Genomic DNA, 22058 nt, shown 5'->3' with positions numbered 1-22058 from the left:
AGACCACTGCCTGCCTTAAAAAGCAGTTTTCAAGCTGGGCATGGTGGCGCACACCTTATCCCAGAACTTGGGAAATAAAAGCAAATGGGTCTCTATAAAATCAAGATCAGCCTGGTCTACATAGAGAGAGAGAGAGAGAGAGAGAGAGAAATCTCATTTTCCAAGGCAATGTGTAGGAAAGGATTCCCATTGGTTTTCAGTCCCCAGTGCTGGGATTGAACCCAGTGACTTGCACATGCCAGGCAAATGCTCTACCACTGGGCTATGTCCCCAACCCTTGGCTTTTTGATACAGCGTTTCACTATATACCTCAGCTTGGTCTTGGACTTGTTATGCAGCCCAGTGTTTTTCAGACTCATGGTATTCCTTCTCTAGTATGGAGGCTATAGGCATGCTCAGAGATTCAAATTTTTCCAAGGCAATAGATACAGAGGAAAGACGGAAGAGCAAGCATTGCAGATTTGATGGCGATGGACCCAACAGCTGTATTACTTATTTTCTTTTCCTTTCACCAGCTGTCATTTGCTCAGATCTTTATCATCAATATGAATAACTGTCCCAACAGAGAGGGAAAAGCGCATTAAGATTATTTTTAAGAGAAAAGAAAAGTAGCCGAATTGGACATATAAAGGTGGAGCCGAAGAAGAGAAGGAGTCGAGAGCCCCCTTTCTAGGGAAGATGTGGCACTTCACAGGGACACGCCCATGAAGTCTGGGGAACCGGGTGTAGCTGTCTATAGACACCCAAAGCCAGAAATTAAGAGTTTTCTTTTTTTAAATTACAAGATCACATTTCCCCCATCTCTTTTTGGAACAAGATTAGAGGATCTGAAATCCTTGTGGTGGAGACAAGGGCCACAGAGCACAGGGCAGGGCAGGGCATAGCCTTGGCCACCTGTCACCCACATTTGGATCCCTGCCTTCTACTTCCCACCAGGACAGCCCAACTCACTGAGCCTCTGTCCCTTGATTACCTCCTTGGGATAAAGCGATCGTTGATGACATCACACCAGTGCCTGTCTGACCTGCAGCCCACAGGTCGTGTGTATCTCATAAGAGCTATGAGCAGCCCAGACTGTTTGGAGATGACAGGATCAAAAGGTTGGACAGCCCTGCCTAGAGAGTGCCAGCTCGCCTTCAGACGAAGACGACCCTCAGTGGGTGTGCAAAGCCAGAGATAGCACAGATTCCTACATAGATCATGCTCTCCTCCCCTTTAGATGTATTCTTATGATGAAATTCAATTTGTAAATTAAGCCTGGTGTCTTAGGGTTTCTGTTGCTGTGAAGAGACACCGTGACCATGGCAACTCTTATAAAGAAAACATTTATTTTGGGTGGCTTACTTACGATTTTAGTCCATTATCATCATGGCGGCATGTGAGCAGACATGGTGTTGACTACATCTTGGTCAGAAGGCAACAGGAAGTGGACTGTGAGTCCTACGGCTTGCAGGCAACAGGAAGTGGACTCTTACGTGTCACACTGAGTGAAGCTTGAGCAAAGGAGACCTCAAAGTCTGCCCCCAGTGACACACTTCCTCCATTAAGGCCACACCTACTTTAACCAGGCCACACTTCCCAATAGTGCTGCTCCCCTGTGAGCTCATGGGGGCCAATTCCAGTCAAACTACCACACCTGGTAAGAGAGTCCCAGCATATAATGAAATAAAACTTATAACAGTACGCTGAAATACAACTCCAATGAATCCTCTGCTTTTCTCTTTGTGCTGCTTGGTTTTGGCCAACTTGATACAAGCTAATCACCTCCGTATCATTGCCCTGTGGCTTGTCTATAGGGCATTTTCCTGATTAGTGACTGATGTAGCCAGGGCCCAGCTCACTGTGGGTGGTCCCACCCCTGGGCTGGCTGTCCTGGGACAGGCTGAGCAAGCCTTGAGAAGCAAGCCAGTAAGCAGCATCCCTCCACAGCTTCTGTTTTGACTCCTGCATCCACATTCCTGCCTCAGTGACGACTTTGGAGGTGTAAGAAAAATAAACCCTTTTCTCCCCAAGTTGCTTTTGATCACAGCCAAAGAAAGAAACCTAACCTAGGACACTCTTTCTCCAAGCATCTTACCATGCTGGTGTTCACGGTTCTGGTTCAACTTTTTTCCATCTTCACATTTTGTGAAAGATTTTTAGCACCCCAGCTTGTGAGTCTTCTCTTTACTGAGGAAACACTTTTTGGCTTTTGTTTTTTCCTATCTGAGCATTCGGCCTCTGTTCTCTTGTGCTTTGAGGCCATCGGTACTAAAACAATGGTTACCTGAACACAGGTACTGCCTGCTGCGAGGGGTCCCATATCAGAGCCATGATGAGACAAGCTGCTGACTGATTAATGAATGGGTGGGTGGCTTAGATAGCCACGATACAAGGTATGGTATATCAAGAGCTGATTGTCATCCTGGGTAGAGGGGGCGTGGCATAGGTCATCATGAGATTGCATCCCATTACTTGAGATAGCTGTAGAACTTAAAACGAATGAGTTGTTGATTCTTAGAATTTTCCACTTACTGTTTTCCCATGAAACTGAGGGTGGGTGGCTGAAATTATGAATGAGGAGATAACTCCTATATTGAGAAACATAGGAGTCACTGTGTGTGTGTGTGTGTTGTGTATGTGTGTATGTGTTTTAATGCAGTAACTACAAATCGCTCAGCTTGACCTTTGTCAGGTCACTGACTTTCTTAATTAAAAAAAAAAGAAAGCACAGAGAGCCGGGTGTAGGGATACACGCCAGCATTCAGGAGGTGGCAGTAAGAGGGCTTCTAGTTCTAGGCCAGCCTGGGCTACACAGAGCCATCTCAGAAAACCAAAGGGGAAGAGTCAAAGACAAAAACAAGACAAGACAAAGCAAAACTCCAGAATTCAGAGTCAGGTCACCTAGGCTCACAGAATTCAGCCCTTGGGCATTCACCATGTCCTAGGGGCACAACTAGGCTGTCAGAGTCACCTCTGTCAGAGCCTAGGACAGTTCTGTTCACTCAGAGCCCGGCCTCACCTGAGAAGGATGTCTGAGAGTTAGCCCAACAAGCAAATGTATATGGCCTTGCGCACTGGAAGGAAATGAATAGTATGTTGTTGTCATAATGGTTGGGGAATCTCTAGCTTCATGGTTAGAAGTGTCTGCCCAAGGATTTGTTCACCCAAGGAGGTGAGGCCTTGGGGAAGTAACCAGAATTAGGTGAAATCATCCCAGTAGGGACCCTGTTTGAATCCTGGTGACTTTGTAAGAAGAAGGCATGAGGCAAGAAGAGACACGTGTATGCTCATGTCCTTGGCCATGTGAGGTGCCAAGATAGCCTTTGAACTTTGGCAGTGGAAGGTCATTGCCAGGTGACCTTGAATTGAGCTGACAGAGGCAGCATCTGAAACAACCCCCCCACACCCACACCTTATGTTTCTGTTTTCTTTGTTTGCTTGTTTTGAGAGTGTCCTATATAGCCCAGGCTAGCCTCTAGCTTGCTGTGTAGTTTAGGATGGTCTTGAACTCGAAATTCTCTTTATTTCCTGCGTGTGGAGACTACAGGTAACGCTGAGGATTGAACCCTAGGCTTTGTGCTTGCTATGAAGTAAGTGCTCTACCAGCATCTTCAGCTTCGTCAGAATTTACCAAGACCACAGTCTGTGTTTTTAGAAACAAAACCAACAAATACTCATTAGGTTTTCAGCCTTGGCACCTGGCTAAATTCTGCGGTCAGACAGTACGCTCTGTGTGCTTTCCTTGATTGTGTTGAGACTTGCTTGTTGACTCACCTTGGGGTTCATTTAGGCAAGTCTGTGTGTCCTTGAAGGGCATCTGTCCTGTGGAGTTATTGAGTACAGCTTCCAGGAATTCCGTGAATTATCGTGTGGTTGATCTTCTTGTTTCTGTACTCAGTGCCTGGGCCGTCTGTGTAGAGTCTCCGTTGCATTAAGAATCGGCCATGGATCTGATTTCCCCTTCATTCTGTCAGTATTTATCTCATGCATCCTGAAATGACCCATGCACATCCACACAGTTGTAGCTTCCTGACAGATTGACTCTTTCGTTAGCTTTTCCCTTTGGGCTCTGATAGGGTTTTTTTGTTCTGGAGTCAGTGTTATCTCACTTTGGATCAGCTTTCTTTTGACTGAGCTGCACACAGTGTATGATCTTCTATTTTTTCGTGGTCTTTTGTAAGAATATGTCATTTGATTATATTGTTCAGTCTGTGTTGGTGACGTTTGTCTTTTAATTGGAGCATCTATTGTGCTTTTCTAAGGTCTCGCAAAGGCTATATTTTGTTTCCAATCTGTGCCATTATTGGGAAGTAGTGAAACACACACACACACATACACACACACACACACACAGAGTTGTTGCTTTTTTTTTTTTTATCACCGTCATGATGCAACTCTGAGTACCAAACCCAGGATCTCACTCCTGAAAGGCAAGTGCCCCAACTCTGAGCTACCTCTCCAGTCCATAGTACAGATATTTGAGGACACAGGACATTGTTATTGTTTTTTACAGTGGGTTTGCATTTAGGTGTGCTCATGTTGTTTCCTATTCCTTCCTTCATTCCTTCCTAAACCTCCACACCATTTCTGGCATTACTTTTCCTTTGGCTTAAAGATTTCCTTCTAGTGCCTCCGTTTTTGTTTGTCTCAGTGTCCCCATTTCATCTTCATTTTTTCCCCAATCCATAGACCGCTGTTACTGTGCCAGCCCTTGGAAAATGTCATCCTGTTATTCTTATTTTTGCGGAGAGGCTGCCTGATGTTCTTCAGATGTAGCATGCCCATCTCCCTCTGGCTGTGCGTGAGATTTCCTCCTTTCCTGACTGTCCACAGTCCGTGTGCCCGGAGGTGGCTTCCTCCCTTTGTGCACTGCTTGGTCTTCTACTGCGCATCGGTGTGGATAATTCTCCACCACTGCCCTTCAAATGCTTCCTCTGCACATTCTTTGGGTTTCCAGGCACATCGCTTACACTCCATGTCCTAATTTGTCTCGCCAGTCCCTTCCCATGGCCTCTGATGTCTATCTTGTCAGCTCTTGAAGGCCACTGAAAATGTCCCTCAGCTCTCCAACCTACTGGGCACCCACTTGGGAAAGGCAGAGGCCTATGTAAGCCCATCTCTGTGCACATCCTTTCTCTCCGCATCCTTGGCTCTTTGAGCCCATGTAGCCTTAGTAGCCTTCCAGCATCAAGTTTCACCCAATGACGAGGGTAGGGGTGGGAAGGCACGACACAGAAGGAACAGGATACTCAGACATTGTATAAACATCCTAGAATGTTTCCTCACAAACCCGGATGGTGGACACCAGTCCCTCCATGTGGCCTCCTATTGCAATCAGGAGACTTATAAACAAGCTGTGGAAGGCCGCTGCGAGTGTGACACAGCATGACATTTTGCATTCAGCGTTGTTCCCAAGCAGAAGGAGCAATGGCTGAGCAGTGATGAAACAAGCTATGATTGCAGGTGTGGTGGCTCGTTCCTGTAATCCCAGCACTTGGAGGCGGAGGCAGGAGGAGCCCTGTGAGTCTGATTCAGCCCGGGCTACAGTGAGACCATGTCTCAAACAAAACAAAAAAAGCCAAAACAAACAAAAAACCAATATGACAAAGGCATAAAGCAGTCAAGTCGTGGTCATACCCATGTGCTGGGCTGGACCATTACTGCTCTTTGAGACAAAGGCAATGCAGTGGGTTCATTCCCACTACCACCCCATCAAACAGGAGGAATGCCGCAGTGCGTTGTGCTGTGATGTTAGGCTGGCTACCGTGTTACCAGGCGATGGGAATTTTCATCTCCAGTATAAACTTATGGGATCATTTTCATAGGCAGGGTCTTTTGTTGAGCAAAACGTCATGTAGTGCTTGTTCTTAGTAGGCTTATTTACTGTTTGTGGTTGTTTGTAGTAAGACTTTTCTAATACAAATGAGTCTACCTAGCAGAAACAGACACGTGGCTTTGTGGGAGCCCTCAGGGTTGAGTTTCTGGTCACAAAGTGTGGTGGACAACAGAGCAAAGCACAAGCAACTTTGGTTTTAAAGCAGCCAGAGAGCACCTTCGTTTGTCTAATGGGACCTGGCAAGGTCTCCTTGAGGCATGCGGTCTTTGGAGGGCAGGGTTAGAGGCTCTCTGCTGTAAGTGTCACAAAACATAAGCCAGCTGCAGACTGTGGACCCCACTGCAGGAACCCCAACACTGTCTGGGCCTGTTTGAGTGTCATAGGATGAGAATTGCTGAGTCTCTGGCGATAACAGAGGGTGTGTTCTCTTAGCAAACACACAAGGTACCAGCATGCAAAGGGTTGTGTCTCTTCAAGGCACAACACAGGTGGCTCCTGGTGGAGTTAGCCCAAGGTAAGTTAGCCGGCCCTTCCTTGATAGTAACATCCTGAACCGAGGACTGTGCTCTCTCTGCCCCTTTGTGTATGGCTGAAATGAAGTGTGTTTGCCCCTGCGGTTTCCAGTTGCAAGTCCTGCTTTTTCTTTTGGACTCTTACATCTCAACCTGCTTCCTCCTTGAGACGCCCACAGTCCTTTTCTCATCATCTCCCAGTCTCTGAGTTATCTGAGGACCAAGACACATGAGGTCTCTATGCACAACCTCACTCTGGAGTTACACATAGATTCCCGCTGGCTGTGATGCTCACAACCTTGAAGAACGTAATTTTTCATTTAAAGGATACTCCTACTGCAGAGCTTCTGGGGTGCCATTCATTGAGCTCTCAGATGGTTCTGTGGGCTGCATAGGATTATGATCTATGTTCAGTAGATGAGGAAACTGGTGTGCAGAGAAATTCAATGTTTTTGCTCAAGGTCCTACAACTGATCATTATCAGAATGAGGATTCAAACTCAGTTCGTCTGGTTCTAACATGTTCTCTTTCCACTATAGATGTGCCCTCCTTCCTCAACCCCTCTTCTACTTCAACACAAAGAGCTTAACCCCTCTTCTGTGAGTTAGGAGCAGTCTGGTCTCAAACTCCTGCTGCCCCTATGGAGAGATACTATAAATAGGAAAGACATTGCCACAGGCCCTTGTAACTTCTCTGAGAGTGCATTCCACTTGCCTACAGCCTTTATCCCCCTTCTTTGCTCCATCTTTTTCTCTTTTTCTTTTCTTTCTTCCTTCCTTCATTTCCTTCTTCTTCTTCTAATTCTTCTTCTTCTTCTTCTTCTTCTTCTTCTTCTTCTTCTTCTTCTTCTTCTTCTTCTTCTTCTTCTTCTTCTTCTTCTTGACAGAGTAGGCTCTTCTGGAACTTGAACTTGCTATGTAGACCAGGCAGGCACCAAACTCACAGAGACGTGACTGCCTCTGCCTTCCGAGTTCTGGGATTAAAGGCGTGCTCCACTATGTCCAGCTTGCTCCACCATTTTCAAAGGAAGTGACAGCAGCCCTCCGCCAACAGAGCACTAGGTCTCCTAATCTGCAGAATACCTGCCAAGGCCAAGGTCACCATGATCACCTCAGATATTTACACTGACGGTGCAGTGCAGGGTTTTCCTCACTTCTTGTGGGAACAAGGCCAGATGGTTCTGGAGAACTGTGCAGGCTCCCAGAGGATCCTGTCAGACTTTCTGATTCATTGCTCACTGGGGACCACTCAGACCCCATGGCCCACTCGTGGCTCAGTCCCTGTAGCCAGATCACCTTCCCGTTTAGTAAATGTGTCTATAAATCTATAAAATCTGTCATGGAGAGACCAGAGAAGACTAAGATATACGCTTTGCCCTAAAAAGTTTGCCATCCAATTGGACATGTTGAAAATCTCTGAGAAATTACCAGCAGATCCTAAATCTTCCTGGGCAGGGGATGACTAGGGAGACTGGCTGAGGTTGAGCTGGGTTTCAGCTGTGAGGAGATGGAAGGAGTACAAAGTAGGGAGGTGTTCTGAGAAGCTTGCATTTGCCTTTTGGGACCCACCATTATCCCTCTCTGCCAGCCTCGTGTCCAGGAGGCCAGCCAGTGCAGACTTCTCCATCAGCTCTCCTAACCTTGTTTCCTGGTTGTGTTGAGTTTGGTTTTCTCATTAGAGGTATCAGGAAGAGATTAGAAGCCAGTGGAAGACTAGCATCCTATATGTGTTATGTGGCTTCTCTCTGCTGGTTGCTATGGGTGGCTCTGAGACACTTTAGTAAAGAACCAAGATGCCAGGGGCTAGAGAGATGGCTCAGAGGTTAAGAGCACTGGCTACTCTTCCAGAGGTCCTGAATTCAATTCTCAGCAACCACATGGTGGCTCACAACCATCTGTACTGAGATCTGGCGCCCTCCTCTGGCGTGTGGACATACATGGAGACAGAATATTGTATACATAATAAATAAATAAATCTTTACAAAAAAAAAAAAAAGAACCAAGATGCCAACAGAGAGCCCTTCCCACTCAGCTATGCTCACTTCTGGAAGCCACTGGTGTCTCAAGGAGACTCGGCAAACACCGAGCGGTCATGGCTAGCCTTTGTTGACAACTGGGGTTCTTCCTTCATCCTTTGTCAGTTCGCTTGAACTTAGCTAACTTCTCCATTGGGTAAGGAGGAAAACAGAAAGAAAGGGGGCTGCTGAAATGACTCAGCAGGTCAAGGAGCTTGTGGCCAAGACTGATGACCTAAGTTCAATCCCCAGGACCCACCTGGTGGAATAAGAAAATCAACTCCCCAAAGTTGTCCTGTGACCTCCACACCCATACAGTGGTATGCCTGCCCACATACATACATATACGCATATACATAAAAGCGAATAAATTTAAAGAAGAAACGCAAAGGTTTTCTTCTTTAAATTTAGTTACGAGTATGGATGACAGCATTCCAAAGATGAGGAAGATGGGTGCTAGACTTTGGGAACTCAGACTGGTGTTGCCAAAACTGAAATGGGAACAGAACTGGGTTGGAATGTAACCCGGAAGAGCTCTGCGTGCTAAGCCAGGAAGGTGATGTCACAGAACTCTTTACAGAAACCTACAACCTTTATCCTAGACTAATGGCTCTCCCACTCATTTTTATTTGTTCCAGAAAGTTCCTGCTGCCACCCTTGACCTCTTCTCAGCACAGGACAAGGATGGAGATACCTTTCAGCTCCCGCTTCTATGGTTGTTTGGCTATGTTCGTCTTCCTGCCCTCCCTGAGCCTAGCACAGTATGAGAGCTGGCCCTACCAACTCCAGTACCCCGAGTACTTCCAGCAGCCCGCTCCCGAGTACCATCAGCACCAGGTACCTTCCGATGTAGTCAAGATCCAGGTCCGCCTGGCGGGCCAGAAGAGGAAGCATAATGAAGGCCGTGTGGAGGTCTATTATGAAGGCCAGTGGGGCACTGTGTGTGATGATGACTTCTCCATCCACGCTGCCCACGTTGTCTGCCGGGAAGTGGGTTATGTGGAAGCCAAGTCCTGGACCGCCAGCTCCTCCTACGGCCCAGGGGAAGGTAAGAGGCTGCCGGTGCCGATGAGTGTCTGTCACACAGCAAGGCCAGGACACGCCCTGATGAGCCTGCGAAGAAAGATGGAATTGTTATTAAGCCTGGCTTTCCAAGAGTTTCCTATCTGCCCTGCAGGCCGTGTCTTGCTGGAAGGCTGATGGGAGGCCCTCCAGGGAATGAGGGAGGGATCAAGCATCAGAAACTCTCCAGGCTCTTCCTGCTTTGAGCAGGAAATGTCTCAAGCGAGACAAGATGGTTGGTGGCCTCGGTCAGTAGTGAAATGAGCCTGCACCCATCTTACTAAGCCACACTCTAAGGGTTGTAGTGTCTTGCCTGCATCCAGATTTCTCCTTCCAAGTAGGTTCTTTCTCAAAAGAACGCCATAGGCTAGATTTCTACCCACATGAAGATCATCATCATTATTTTATTGTGTCTACATGTGTATACGTACATGTGTGTGCTTGTGACCTTACACAGGTGTGTGTCTACGGTATCCTGAGGACAACCTCAGGTGTGATGTTATCCTTCTTTTTTTTTTTTTCTTTTTTCCTGTTTTGAAACAACTTCTCTGGATGGCCTGGAACTCACCTAGTAGGCTAAGCTGTTAGGATTCCCCTGGTTCTGCCTCCCTGCCATTGGGACTACAAATGATCACACTTATCTTCAACATGCTGTTATGGCATTGGTTGTCCTAAGACCAGAGTCACGTTGAATTGTTAGCCTTGAGTTGGCCTCTTGCTTCCTTCCTTGTTAGAGTCAAATACGTTTATCCAGAAGCAACAGTCACAAAACAAAATAACGAGGCTGGAGAGATGCCGCAGAATGTGTTAGAGGCTGTAGAGATGCCGCAGAATGTGCTGATTTTCTCGGGGGCCCGAGTTTGATTCCCAGCACCCACACCAGGTGACTCACAATAGCTTACAACTAGCTCCAGGGGGCTCTGAGTCCCCTGAAGGACTCTGAGGGTCCCTGCTGTCCCATGCATGCGCCAACACATAGATAGACACACATATACAGAATTAAATACAATTTCTAAAGCACACAAAAGGGAAGTTATGGGAGTTTTGAGGGAAGGTCGGTCTTCACGACTCAGACTTCTAGCTCGGGGCCATGCTGAGCTAACTGTGTATGTAGCTTTTACAATGTGGCTGTGCTCTGAAAAAGAGTCGCTAGCAATCTCAGCACCTTAGAGGATTCTTACAAAAACAACTATGAGGTCCCCAGGCAATAGGGTGGTATCTGAGAACCTCCTGTATACACGTGGTACATCAGTAAGCAAAATGTCACATGGCGTGTGATCGACATCTGGAAGATGGACTCTTTAAGAAGTGGTGTGCCCCAGTAGTCGGCATCCCTAGTTAGGAATGCCGGTGTGGGCAAAAGGTGTCATTTGCCAATAAATGTTCTTCTTGGGGCTAGGAGACGGCTCTGTGGGTAAAGAACTTTCTATGCAAGCAAGTAGACCTGAGTTTGGCTATCTAGCACCTACACAAACACTGGGCATGGTGGCGTGTGTAGAAAGCCTCAGTGCTGAGGGTGTGGAGACAGGTGGGTTCCTGGAGCTTGCTGGCCAGCTAACCTAGTCAATTGGTGGGCACCAGGTTCAGTGAAAAACTCTATCTCTGGAAGAAGATAACCTGACCTCTCTGGTATCCACATATGCTTATGCATGTGCGTGCGCGCGCACGCGCGCGCACACACACACACACAGTGTTCTTCCAAGAGCTGCACCTCTACTCCAGGTTGACAAATCAAGTACCTTTTCCCCTACTGAGCCGCCCACAGGGCTTGGCATTAATCAGACTGTTGGACTAGAGTGAGCTGTCCACACTCTCTGGACCCAAAGGGTCAATACCATGATAACTGTACAAAAACTCTCTTGAGTGAGCATAAAAACACAGAACATTTCAGACTCTACTCAGGACATTCTGATCTCAAAGTTCTGGGTGGGACAGGATCTGCAGCGGGTTGAGGGGACAGTGAGATCGACAAGTTAAACTCCCTTCAACCCTCCCTCCTCTCAGTTATTCCAGAAACGATGGGAAGAAACGTGTACTATTCTCTGCACCCCTCACCTCCAGCCAGTGGGGAGTTTCCTGATGGAAGAACTGGCCTAAGACCCCATGCTTAGAGTTACATGTCCCGCAAGCTTGTTCTGGTTCACTTGGCAGCAATGAGAGTCAAAGCAGCCAAGACCGATTAGCTGGAGCCTTTAGAACCACTTCCTGTCTCTGACTAAACTTCCGATGTTCATCCATATGTCCACATCTCTGTTTATTTTGCTATCTGAGTGATCTGGGGCTTATGTCAAATTTATACTTTCCATTCTGATTATTATACCCTCAAATTTTTATGACAAATATTCTCCAACAATGGTGGCTTTCCCTCAGTGACAGATTTATTTTTTTTTTTAATCTAATTTGGAGCAAATCTATCATCAAATGAGATATCTGTGGATCTTTGCCTACAGAAGCCTGCAGGGAAAACAGGACAGGTAGGCCTGCTGGGTAGGACTTTGCTATCAGAGGATAAAAAGAATCCAAGGGCTCAGGAGAGAGGAGAAGACTTGAAAGGAAGTTAAAAAAATGATCGTTTATAGAGTCCATGCCGAATAAGGAAGGGAGAGTCATGAGGAGGAAGGAAGGAAGGAAGGAAGGAAGGAAGGAAGGAAGGAAGGAAGGAAGGAAGGAAGGAAGGAAGGATCCTGCAAAACTATTCAAACCCATGGGTAGGGATCCCGGCTGAGTTAACACTAACAAGAATTTGCTGGAAAGATGGTGGGAGATACACACAAACACACATGCACACTCTTGTATACACACACACACACATACATATACACAGAGTTCATCCATTTGCATAGAAAGTGGCACTTGGTTTGCACTATGAGAGAACTTCTAAATATAAGTGTATTTAAGTTTCATCAATCTCAGCAGAGATTAATATAGCCCTGGGTGCATGGCATGCACTCGGTAAATATGAGCTGGCTGGTCTGCTTTAGTGTGGGAGAAAACAGAAATCAGTTGGTGAAACAGTATGGGTTTTGATGATCAGAATCTGGCCAGTGTCCTGGCTGGGGCTGCTGCTGCTGGTAGTGGTACCCAGTGGAGTCTGACCTGGAGTCAGACTCTGTGGATGGGCTAGGAAGGATGTAGCTGATCCCATAACAGGCTGCCCTCCTAGAGTCTCCAGGCACCTCCAAGGTTCAAGTTGTCATAACAAAAATAGCACAATTGCAAGGGATCCCTTGGATTTTTCAGCCTAACCCACAACCTCCCCAAGCCCAGGTAAGCCATGACCCGAGAGTTCCAAAGAGGGCTTTCACAGTAACCTGAAACAGGGTGGGGACTCTCCACTCAACTGTACCAACACTGACAAGGACAAGGGCCCTGCATGTTCTAGCTTGGGATAATTTCCACTGCCTGATCAAACCAAGGACTCAGCATCCAAACCCTGTTTCATTTATATTCTGCCTCTTCTAAGACATTTGTGGATTGTTTACATGCTTCTTCTTTCGTCAGGAGATGGGTTTCCGTGAGTGAGTGGAAAGAGAAAAACACAATTTTGCTTCTGATCGGATGGCTTTTGTTTGTGTCCCCAATAAGAGCCTCATCCCAAGTACCACTTCCCCTGCATCCAGATGTCCTCTAGGTGCCTAGAACTGCCTCACTTTCCCACAGGCAGACATGGAAGCAGGGTGTGTTGGAAGCAGGACAATCTAGCTGATAGGTACCAGATATGCGGGAGAAAACACTGACGTGAAACCAAACCAAATAGCAAACCTTGGGTGCTGATACTATCTTAGCAAAGTGTAGATTTGTGTATCCTCCATCTAGCAGAAAACGTCAGGGTCAAGCTTAGCAGAGAGCAAGACTCCTAGAAGGGAGCATGAATGGTACAGGATAGAGCAGGACCCAGGGTGCTGATGTCACACGCTTTGCTGCTCCATGCAAAGATACTCTGAATTTTTCACAGTAGCCATGTGGTGGAATTAAACTGGACATCCATCAAGAGATGACTGCGAGTGGGACATAGTGGTGCACTTGGGAGGCAAAGGCAGGTAGATTTCTGTAAGTTCTAGGCCAACCTGGTCTACAGGATGAATTGTAGCATAGCCAGAGTTACATAGTGAGACCCTGTCTTAGATAGATAGATAGATAGATAGATAGATAGATAGATAGATAGATAAATAGATAGATAGATGATAGATAGATAGATGACAGATAGACAATAGATAGATGATAGATTGATAGATGATAGGTACATGATTGATGATAGATAGATAGATAGATAGATAGATAGATAGATAGATAGATAGAATAAGGGAAATGCATATATATATGTGTGTGTGTATATATATATACATATATACATATTGAAATACTTGTCAACCATCACAAAAACAAAATTGTATCATTATCATTTTTGGGAAAATGGATGGAACTGGAGACCATCATATAAAGTGAAGCAAGCTGAGGCCAACTAGAAAAATATTATGTTTTCTCTTGTACATAAAATCTAGACTTTATTTTTTTGACTTTTTGAGACAGGGTTTCTCTGTGGTTTTGGAGCCTGCCCTGGAACTAGCTCTTGTGGACCAGGCTGGTCTTGAACTCACAGAGATCCGCCTGCCTCTGCCTCCCAAGTGCTGGGATTAAAGGCGTACGCCACCACCGCCCGGCAAATCTAGACTTTAAAAAAAGAACTTGAGCCAGGCAGTGATGGCAGATGCCTTTAATTCCAGCACTCAGGAAGTGGAGGCAGGTGGGTCTTTGAATCTGAGGCTAGCCTGGTCTATATAGTGAGTTCCAGGACAGCCAGGGCTCCACAGAGAAACTCTGTCTGGAAAAACAAAACAAACAACATTAACAATAACTTGAAAGCAGAAGGCTCTTTGGTAAGAGGAGGGGATCAGCAGAGCTGAAGGGCAGGAGAAGATAGTGGGGTGAATATTACCTAAGTTCATGATATGCTTGCACAAGAATGTCTTAATGAACTCACTCTTTGAGACTGGTTATTGACTGTCCTCAAACTCATGGGTGATTCTCCTGCTTCTGCCTTGCTAGTACTGCAATTACTGGCATGTGCCACCACATTTGGCTGAAACCCATTACTTTGTGCAATATATAATATATACATATATATATATATTCACATACATACATATACTAGGTAGGAAACAAAACGTTTCTGGTCATCCTCCATGCCCAAGTGAGGGGGGCTTCTTTGGCTACAGGAGGAATGAGGGCACTGCCTCTTTTCACAATCTGCCCTTTAGCAGCTCAGTTCAAAATGTTCTGAGGGAGAAGCCTCGCTGGCAAGATGGAGGGGCCCTTCCGTTGCTAGTACATGGTAAAACAAATATGAGCTTGCTGTAGAAACAGCCGTCTATTAGCAAGCATGCGTTTCAGTGGAGCCTGACGGCTGGAAACCAGCCCAGATTGAGAAAGTGGTTGGAAAACCTCCGTCCAGATGTTTTCAATCAACTCATTGTTCCCACAATGAGTCCAGAGCTCTGTCCTTTGAGCCCCAACCAGCCAGGCATCAGAGTACACACGTTGTAGCCAGGCTTACAAGTCAGGAGACGGGCCCCACGTCCTCCTTGGCCTTGAACAACCTCAGCTTCACACATCGATTTTCTAATCTATAATGGGAGTGTTTTCATCGGCTCCCTTAACCCCCATGGGAGCCATATAATACATTGGCTTGTTTACTTAGAACAAGGAAAAGGGGATGGAACATGTCTGCAGCCCTGTTCATTAGCTTGCTGGATCTTCATGGCAGCCTGTCTGTTGGATATCACTTTGACTTTAGAAACGGGGACAAGGTTTGTTTCAATGGCTGACTCAGTCACACTTCCCCCAAGCCCGTGGCAGATAGGACATAAACACAGGTTTGTTCACCTCTGCTGTTTTGTAGGCCTCTAAAAGGACCTGTGGGAAAATGACAGATGTGGTTGTTTGGTTTTGTAATGTTTGGGGGGCAAAGTGCTTGCTGTGCAAGCCTGAGAATTTGAGTTTGAATCCCCAGCATACACATAAAAGCCAAACATGAAGGCTGTGTCTATATAGCCCCGGCACGAGGGGGGAGCAGGGCCACTCCCATCCAACCATGAAGGCCGTGCTTATGTAACCCCTATGCAGGGGAACAGGGACAGCCCCATCCATTTAGGTGTCGGGCAAGTCAGCCTAGCTGAACTGTCCAGGTTCAGGGAAGTGACCCTGTCACAAAAAAAGAGGTAGAGATCTATAGAGGAAGGCATGCTAATACCAAGTTTGGCTTCCAGGCATGTATATGCACACATGTGTGCAATCTATGCCTGTCTATATAGATAGACCACAAACACACACACACACACACACACACACACACACACACACGCTATTTGAGACCATCTGGCATCTTTTTTACGGTTTTATTGTTTATTGCAGTAAAATATACATAAGACCACTTATATCCTAACCTTTTGAAGTGCGTATACACTTCAGTAGTGTTAAGTATTTTCCCATTGTCATGCAACCAATTTCCTAAACGTCTTGCAAAACAGAAACTCTGGGCCCAGTAAATAACCACCTCCCATCCTCCTCACCGCCCCTGGCAATTCCTATTCTACTCGGTTTCTCAGAATTTCAGAAGTCTAGGTAGTAATCTTTCCGTATTTGGTCTTTTGTGACCAGCGTTTCCCACTTAGCGGAATGTCCTCAAGGCCCGAAGTATGTTGAAGTATGTGTCATAGTTTTCCCTTCTACAGTTTTCCCTTATATGTATGCAGTTTGTCAACAGATGTCCGCTGCTTCCATCTCTTGGCAGTTGTGAATTACGCTTCTGTAAATGTGGGTGTACAGACTTCTCCCCCATGGCCTTGTTTTCAATGTCTGTCCCTCCTTCCCTCCCCTCCCTCTGTCTCTCCCTCTGTCCCTTCCTTCCTTTCTTGTGCTGAGGCCTTGTAGATACTAGACAAGCACCTGGTCACTGAGCTACAGCCCCAGCCTTTTAAATTTGTTTATTTCTTTATTGAGACAAGGTCTCATTCTGAGCCCAGGCTAGACTGGAACTCACTGTGTAGCCCAGTCTAGTCTCAAACTCCAGGCAGTTGTTCTTAATCTTTGGAGTGCTATGATTTCAGACACAGGTCTGAATACATCTGTAATTTTTTTCTTCTAGATTTAGAGATAGGGTCTCAATAAATTGTGCAGGCTGACCTGGTGGATCTCACTGTGCAACCTGGTTGGCTCAAACTTGTGATTCCCTTGCCTCAGTCTCCTCAGTAGCTTTAATTACAGCTGTTTGCCACTACATCTGGCTTCAGTTTTGGAATTCTGAATCATAGGATGGCTTTAAAGTTTGGAGGCTGAGGACATAGCTTGGTGGTAGAGCAGTTGTCTAGCATGTATAGGGCTCAGGGTCCTATCCCAGCACTGACCCCCACTACAGCAAGGTCATTGTGGAATGTGGCCAGCCTCCTGTTCTTTGCACTAGTAGAAAATTCTGAGTGCAAAGTACCAGAGGGTTAACCATGAGATGCCATCTCATGCCATCTGGGTGGTGGTGAGATGTCCTCAGCAGGCTCCTGTATTTGAACACTTGGTTCCCCAGCTGGTGGCACTGCTTTAGAAGGCTGGGAAATTTTTTGGAGGTGGGGCCTTGATGGGAGGAAGAGAGTCACTGGGGGAGGGCCTTAACATTATATAGTGTAACCACACTTCCAGTCAATTCCCTGTCTTCTGTCTGTCAAGATACAAAGGCATAAGCCAGACTGGTAGTACACGTCTTTAAAACCAGCACGTGTGTGATGGCCTGTCCCTGACCAGGTATGGAGAAAAAGAGGACTTGAGAAGGCGCTAATTGGGGAACCGACTCATAGGCTATGACTTGGTGCCCAGAGGCTGACCTCTCTGAACCAGGCTTCTCTGTCTGGGAAGAGTGTTACCTCGGTCTCCCCCAGGTGGTGATACATGTGGAGGTGCCCTAAAGCCATCAAACTCAGCAGATGAGATGCCAACTGTCCCATTTGCAGAGGCAGGCGAGGCTGACTTGTGTTACGGGTATAACTTACCCCACATCCTTGTCATTGCCCCCGTTTTCACTATAGAGCAGCCATGAGCTGCCTCTAGCCACCTCGCTCCTCTGCGGTTCGCATGTTGTCTCTATTTGTCTCACTTGCTGTCTCCATTTTGCTGATGGGAACAGGGCTTTGACAGGGGGTTCAAAGCTAATAGAGACTGAACCAGAATTCCAACCCAGGTTAGTCTCCAAAGCCTATTGCATCCAGCATGGCTTGGTCCCCGGGGAAACCTGGTTGGGGTTTCAAGGGAATGAAGGAGAGGACAGAAGACGCACAGACACACAGACGGAAAAGTTGAGATTGGGTGGGCTGTGCTGGTTCTGTGGAGCAGCACCAATTACAGCAGCAGTCCAGAACTCCTGACCCTGTGTTATGTACAGTCCAGAAGGAAGGGTTAGGCAGTCTTGTTAGGAGGTCTCTGAAGGAGAGCCGTCAGTCTCAGATTACAATCATCTGGGAGAGGGAAGCTGTGGGTGCTAGCTAGTTTTTGCGCATGCACATCCTGTTAACAGTCACACTTAAACCAGAGGAAGGCTTTGCTAGTTCCCGCGGGGTCTGAGGCTTTCCTCTGCTTCTATGGTGGTGTGGCCCCTGTCCCATCTCTCCCCTGCCCCCAAAGGCTCATATATTTGAATGCTTGTTAGTGGAACTTCTTGGGAAGAAATTTGCCAAGGATGGGGGAGGTGTGGCCTTGTCAGAGGAACTGTGTCACTGGGGGCTGGCTTTGTGGTTTCCAAAGTGCTTGCCACCCCACTCTCCCTGCCTGTGGCTGTGTCTCTAGATGTGATCTCTCAGTTACCGCTCCAGCTTCACGCCTGCCTGCCACCATGCTCCTACCGTGGTAGTCGCGGACTCCAACCCTCTGGATCCATGAGCCCTAATTAAACGCTTTCTTTCCTAAGTGGCCTTGGTTATGGTGTTTTGTCACAGCAATCGAAAAGTAATTTAGACAGCTCCTCACACATTAACCCAAGGCTTCCTCTGCTCCCCACAAAAGCCCCTGTTCTTTTGTACCCCTCAGCACCTAAATTGCATGGTCAGACTGGTGAGGTAGCTCATGGGTAAAGGTCACATGAACTGGACTCCTAAGGCTCGTGTCAACCTGGAAGGAGAGATCCAGCTCCACCAAATTGCTCTCTGACCTCCGCACTTTCTCACTGTGGCATTTGCCCCACCCCCACACACCCATCATGTACACACAATAATAATAATAATTAATAAAGAAAGCTAAACTTCATGTCAAGTTGACCTGATTTGAAATCTCCTAGGAGACTCACTTCTGTGTGTGCCTATCAAGAGGTTGCCATAGAGACTTAATTGAGGAAGGAAGAACCACCCTGAGTGTGGGTGGTACCATCTAGAGTCCCAAACTGAACAAAAAGGAGGAAAACAAGGAAGTCAGCTAAGTGCTAGAATTCACCCCTCTCTGCTTCCTGACTGTGGGACACAGTATGTTATCTCTTCTTCTTCTTCTTCTTCTTCTTCTTCTTCTTCTTCTTCTTCTTCTTCTTCTTCTTCTTCTTCTTCTTCTTCTTCTTCCTCTTCCTCTTCTTCCTTCTTCCTCCTCTTCCTCCTTCTTTTTGGTTTTTCAAGACAGGGTTTCTCTGTGTAGTCCTGACCATCTTGGAGCTCACTCTGTAGACCAGGTTGGCCTTGAACTCACAGAGATCCCCCTACCTCTGCCTCCTGAGTGCTGGGATTAAAGACATGCACCACTACTGCCTGGCCTCACTTCTTGATGTCATCCCACCATGATCAGCTGTATCCCTTTGTAAACCATGAGCCAATGTAAACCCTTCTTCTTTATGTCTCTGTTGGGCGTTTTATCACACATTGAGAAAGGTAACTGATATACCACACGACTTCCAGGATTGAATATGATTTTTGTCCTAATTGTGCTCAAACCACCACCTCCTCAGATCACATCAACTGCCTGTCCTAGCAAGGGAATCCCAGTGATCTAAGATTAGGTGTGACAATCTCATGTAACAAAAATTAATTGACAGCTACACACACTTGCCAAATTTGGGGGTGGAATTCTGTGTAAGGCGCCACCTGGAAGTGCATTAACAAACTCTGCTTCCTTCAGGGCCCATCTGGCTGGACAATGTCCACTGCACTGGCAAAGAAGCAACCCTGGCAGCCTGCTCCTCCAATGGCTGGGGTGTGACAGACTGCAAGCACACAGAAGATGTGGGCGTGGTGTGTAGTGACAAGAGGATTCCTGGGTTCAAATTTGACAACTCGTTGATCAACCAAATAGAGGTAAGCTCTATGTTCTTTTCTTTTTGTACTGTTGTGAGATGGAATCCGGAACCTGTAGCATGAATTCTAATTGGTCCAGTAGTAAAATCTCAGAATTAGCTATAGGAGGTGAAAGCTGAAGGATCAGAGAAACAGAGCAGCCAACCACTAGAGAGTTTTTACCTCTACCAATGTTGAAACTAAAGGGGCAATCCTGTCTTCAGACTGCATCCCCAGTCTGTTATCTGGGTTTCTGTCCTCCCACCAGGTCCCACAGCCATTTAGCCCCCAAAGAAATCACACAGAGGTCTATATTAATGATAAGCTGATTGGCCCATTGGCTCAGGCTTCTTATTAACTCTTATATTAATCCATTATTCTTATCTATGTTAGCCACATGGATCGGTACCTTTTTCAGCGGGGCAATCACATCTTCCTTCTTCTGTGGTGGGGACAGGACTACTGGAGGAATGGGCTTCCTCCTTCCCAGAATTCTCTGTTCTCATTGACCGGTCTCTATTTCCTATCTGGTTGCCCCTTCTATACTTCCTGCCTGGCTACTGGCCAATCAGCGTTTATTTAAAACATAATTGACAGAATATAGACAATTGTCCCACACCACTAGCATGACTGCCTCAGACTGAATTGCTACTTAGACTACAATGATCCTGTCTCCTCCTGCCTTATATTCCTCTCTCCACCCAGCCATACCACTCCTGTCTCCACCTCCCTTGTACTGGGATTAAAGGCATGTGATCCCAAGTGCTGGGATGACCTTTGTGTGAGCTCTGTTTCTCTTTTACACTGCAACAATTTTGTGTAGCCCAGGGTGGCCTTGAACTGACAGCTCCATCTGCCTCTCTCTCCCAAGTCCTGGGATTAAAGGTGTGTGCCACCACTGCCTGGCCTCTAGTGGTTTAGTTCTGCACTCTGATCTTCAGGCAAGTTTTTTTTTTTTGTTAAAACACAAACAACTGTATTCTCAGCCTCTGCGTGCACTATTTGAGAACGTATTTTCTTTCTTTTTTTGCATATAATATGTCTTGCCTATTTGTTGGGTACTAGGTATATATGGGGATTAATACCAGCTAGATTTGACGTGAGAGAAAGTTGAAGGATTTCTGGAGAGCAGATACCATGATGTGTATGGGTGTTTTGCTTACATGTATGTCTCTGTACCACATTTGTACCTGGTGCTCAAGGAGGCCAGAAGAGAGCACAAATGGTTGTGAGCTGCCATGTAGGTTCTGGGGGTTGACTCAGTCTTCTGGAAGAGCAGCAAGTGCTCTTAACTGCTGAACCATCTTAAAAAGAAAAAAAAAAGAAAAGATGTGAAATCACTCCCATTTAGGTTCCAGGTGATGGCCCCAGACTGTGCCCTAGATGTTACCTTTCCATGACTCCCACTGCCCTGCTCCTCTTTCCTGTGCCCCGAAAGCACATGGCATACAGTACACACTGGGTCCTGGCCCAACCTGCATGGATAGTGAATGAGTTCCTGTCCTCCCCTTGGCTAGAGTGTGAGGCCACTTTTAGTGGTCATCTTCAAACATGGTCATTCATTTATAACAAGAGTGCCATGAAGACAGTGCAGTTCAGGGACTGAATACCAGTCACGAACTTTTGTTTTCTCATGGGATTGACGTAGAAGAGAATGGCCTGTGCAACCCAGAGTCCCAGAAATCTCCATGCCCACTCTACATCCCTAAGGAAACAGCACCCACTTGTATGTGTCTCTGTTCTCTGACAAGACCAGAAGCTCCTGGAAGGCAGAAGCTATGTCTTAATCATTGTTGCATCTGACACACGGATGCACCAAATGTGAACAAATTTCCCACTTCTGAATGTCCTTCTTCCTAGCAATGGATACCAGAGATTGCTGTTCCCTTAGGCAGAGATGCCCCCAAGATCAAGTATTAAACTGTACCGTGAAGAGAAGCACACAGAGCAGCCATTCAGTCCTCCATGGCATTGCCCTGCTTCTGTAGACACTGAGCTTATTTATGGCATCTTCTGTGGTCTTGTACTCAGCTAGAATCAAGACTATCCACTTGGAGTGTTGAGAGAAGAAAGGCCTGGGATCTGTGGCTAAGAAGATATTAATGGTGCCAACTGAAGGAAAAAAGAGAAAAATATCAGTCAATTTGGGGTTGTGAGAGAATAAGATTCATCTCCTGCTAGCAAAATAACAACATAATAATAACAATAATAAATAATCCTGGAAAGGGGACCGTGTGATCAGTACTTCCGTAAGTAATGCTCACTGACCTCCTACAGTGTACTAGTTACAATATTTAGTATATGGAGGGCAGCTAAGATGTGGCATAGTTTATTCACTTATTTATTTGTTTTACTTAGTTTGG

The 22058-nt window shown here is 46.4% G+C and overlaps 1 protein-coding gene across 3 annotated transcripts in view; it reads left to right on the top strand.

Moving 5' to 3' along the window:
- The window catches only part of Loxl2 (lysyl oxidase like 2), an 81806-nt gene that overhangs the window by 14918 nt on the left and 44830 nt on the right, over positions 1 to 22058 (top strand). For all 3 annotated transcript variants that reach the window (XM_050121866.1, XM_050121865.1, XM_050121864.1), the window contains exons 2-3: positions 8983 to 9392; positions 19541 to 19716. In XM_050121866.1, the coding sequence (XP_049977823.1) occupies positions 9029 to 9392; positions 19541 to 19716 (540 nt within the window). In that variant the 5' untranslated portion in view covers positions 8983 to 9028. The remainder of the gene's footprint in view (positions 1 to 8982; positions 9393 to 19540; positions 19717 to 22058) is intronic.

This window comes from Alexandromys fortis, unplaced genomic scaffold (genome assembly GCF_014885135.2).
Source record: "Alexandromys fortis isolate MF-2015 unplaced genomic scaffold, M_Fortis_MF-2015_v1.1 scaffold_203, whole genome shotgun sequence".
NCBI lineage: Eukaryota > Metazoa > Chordata > Mammalia > Rodentia > Cricetidae > Alexandromys > Alexandromys fortis.
This window is presented reverse-complemented; position numbering and strand designations above follow the sequence as displayed.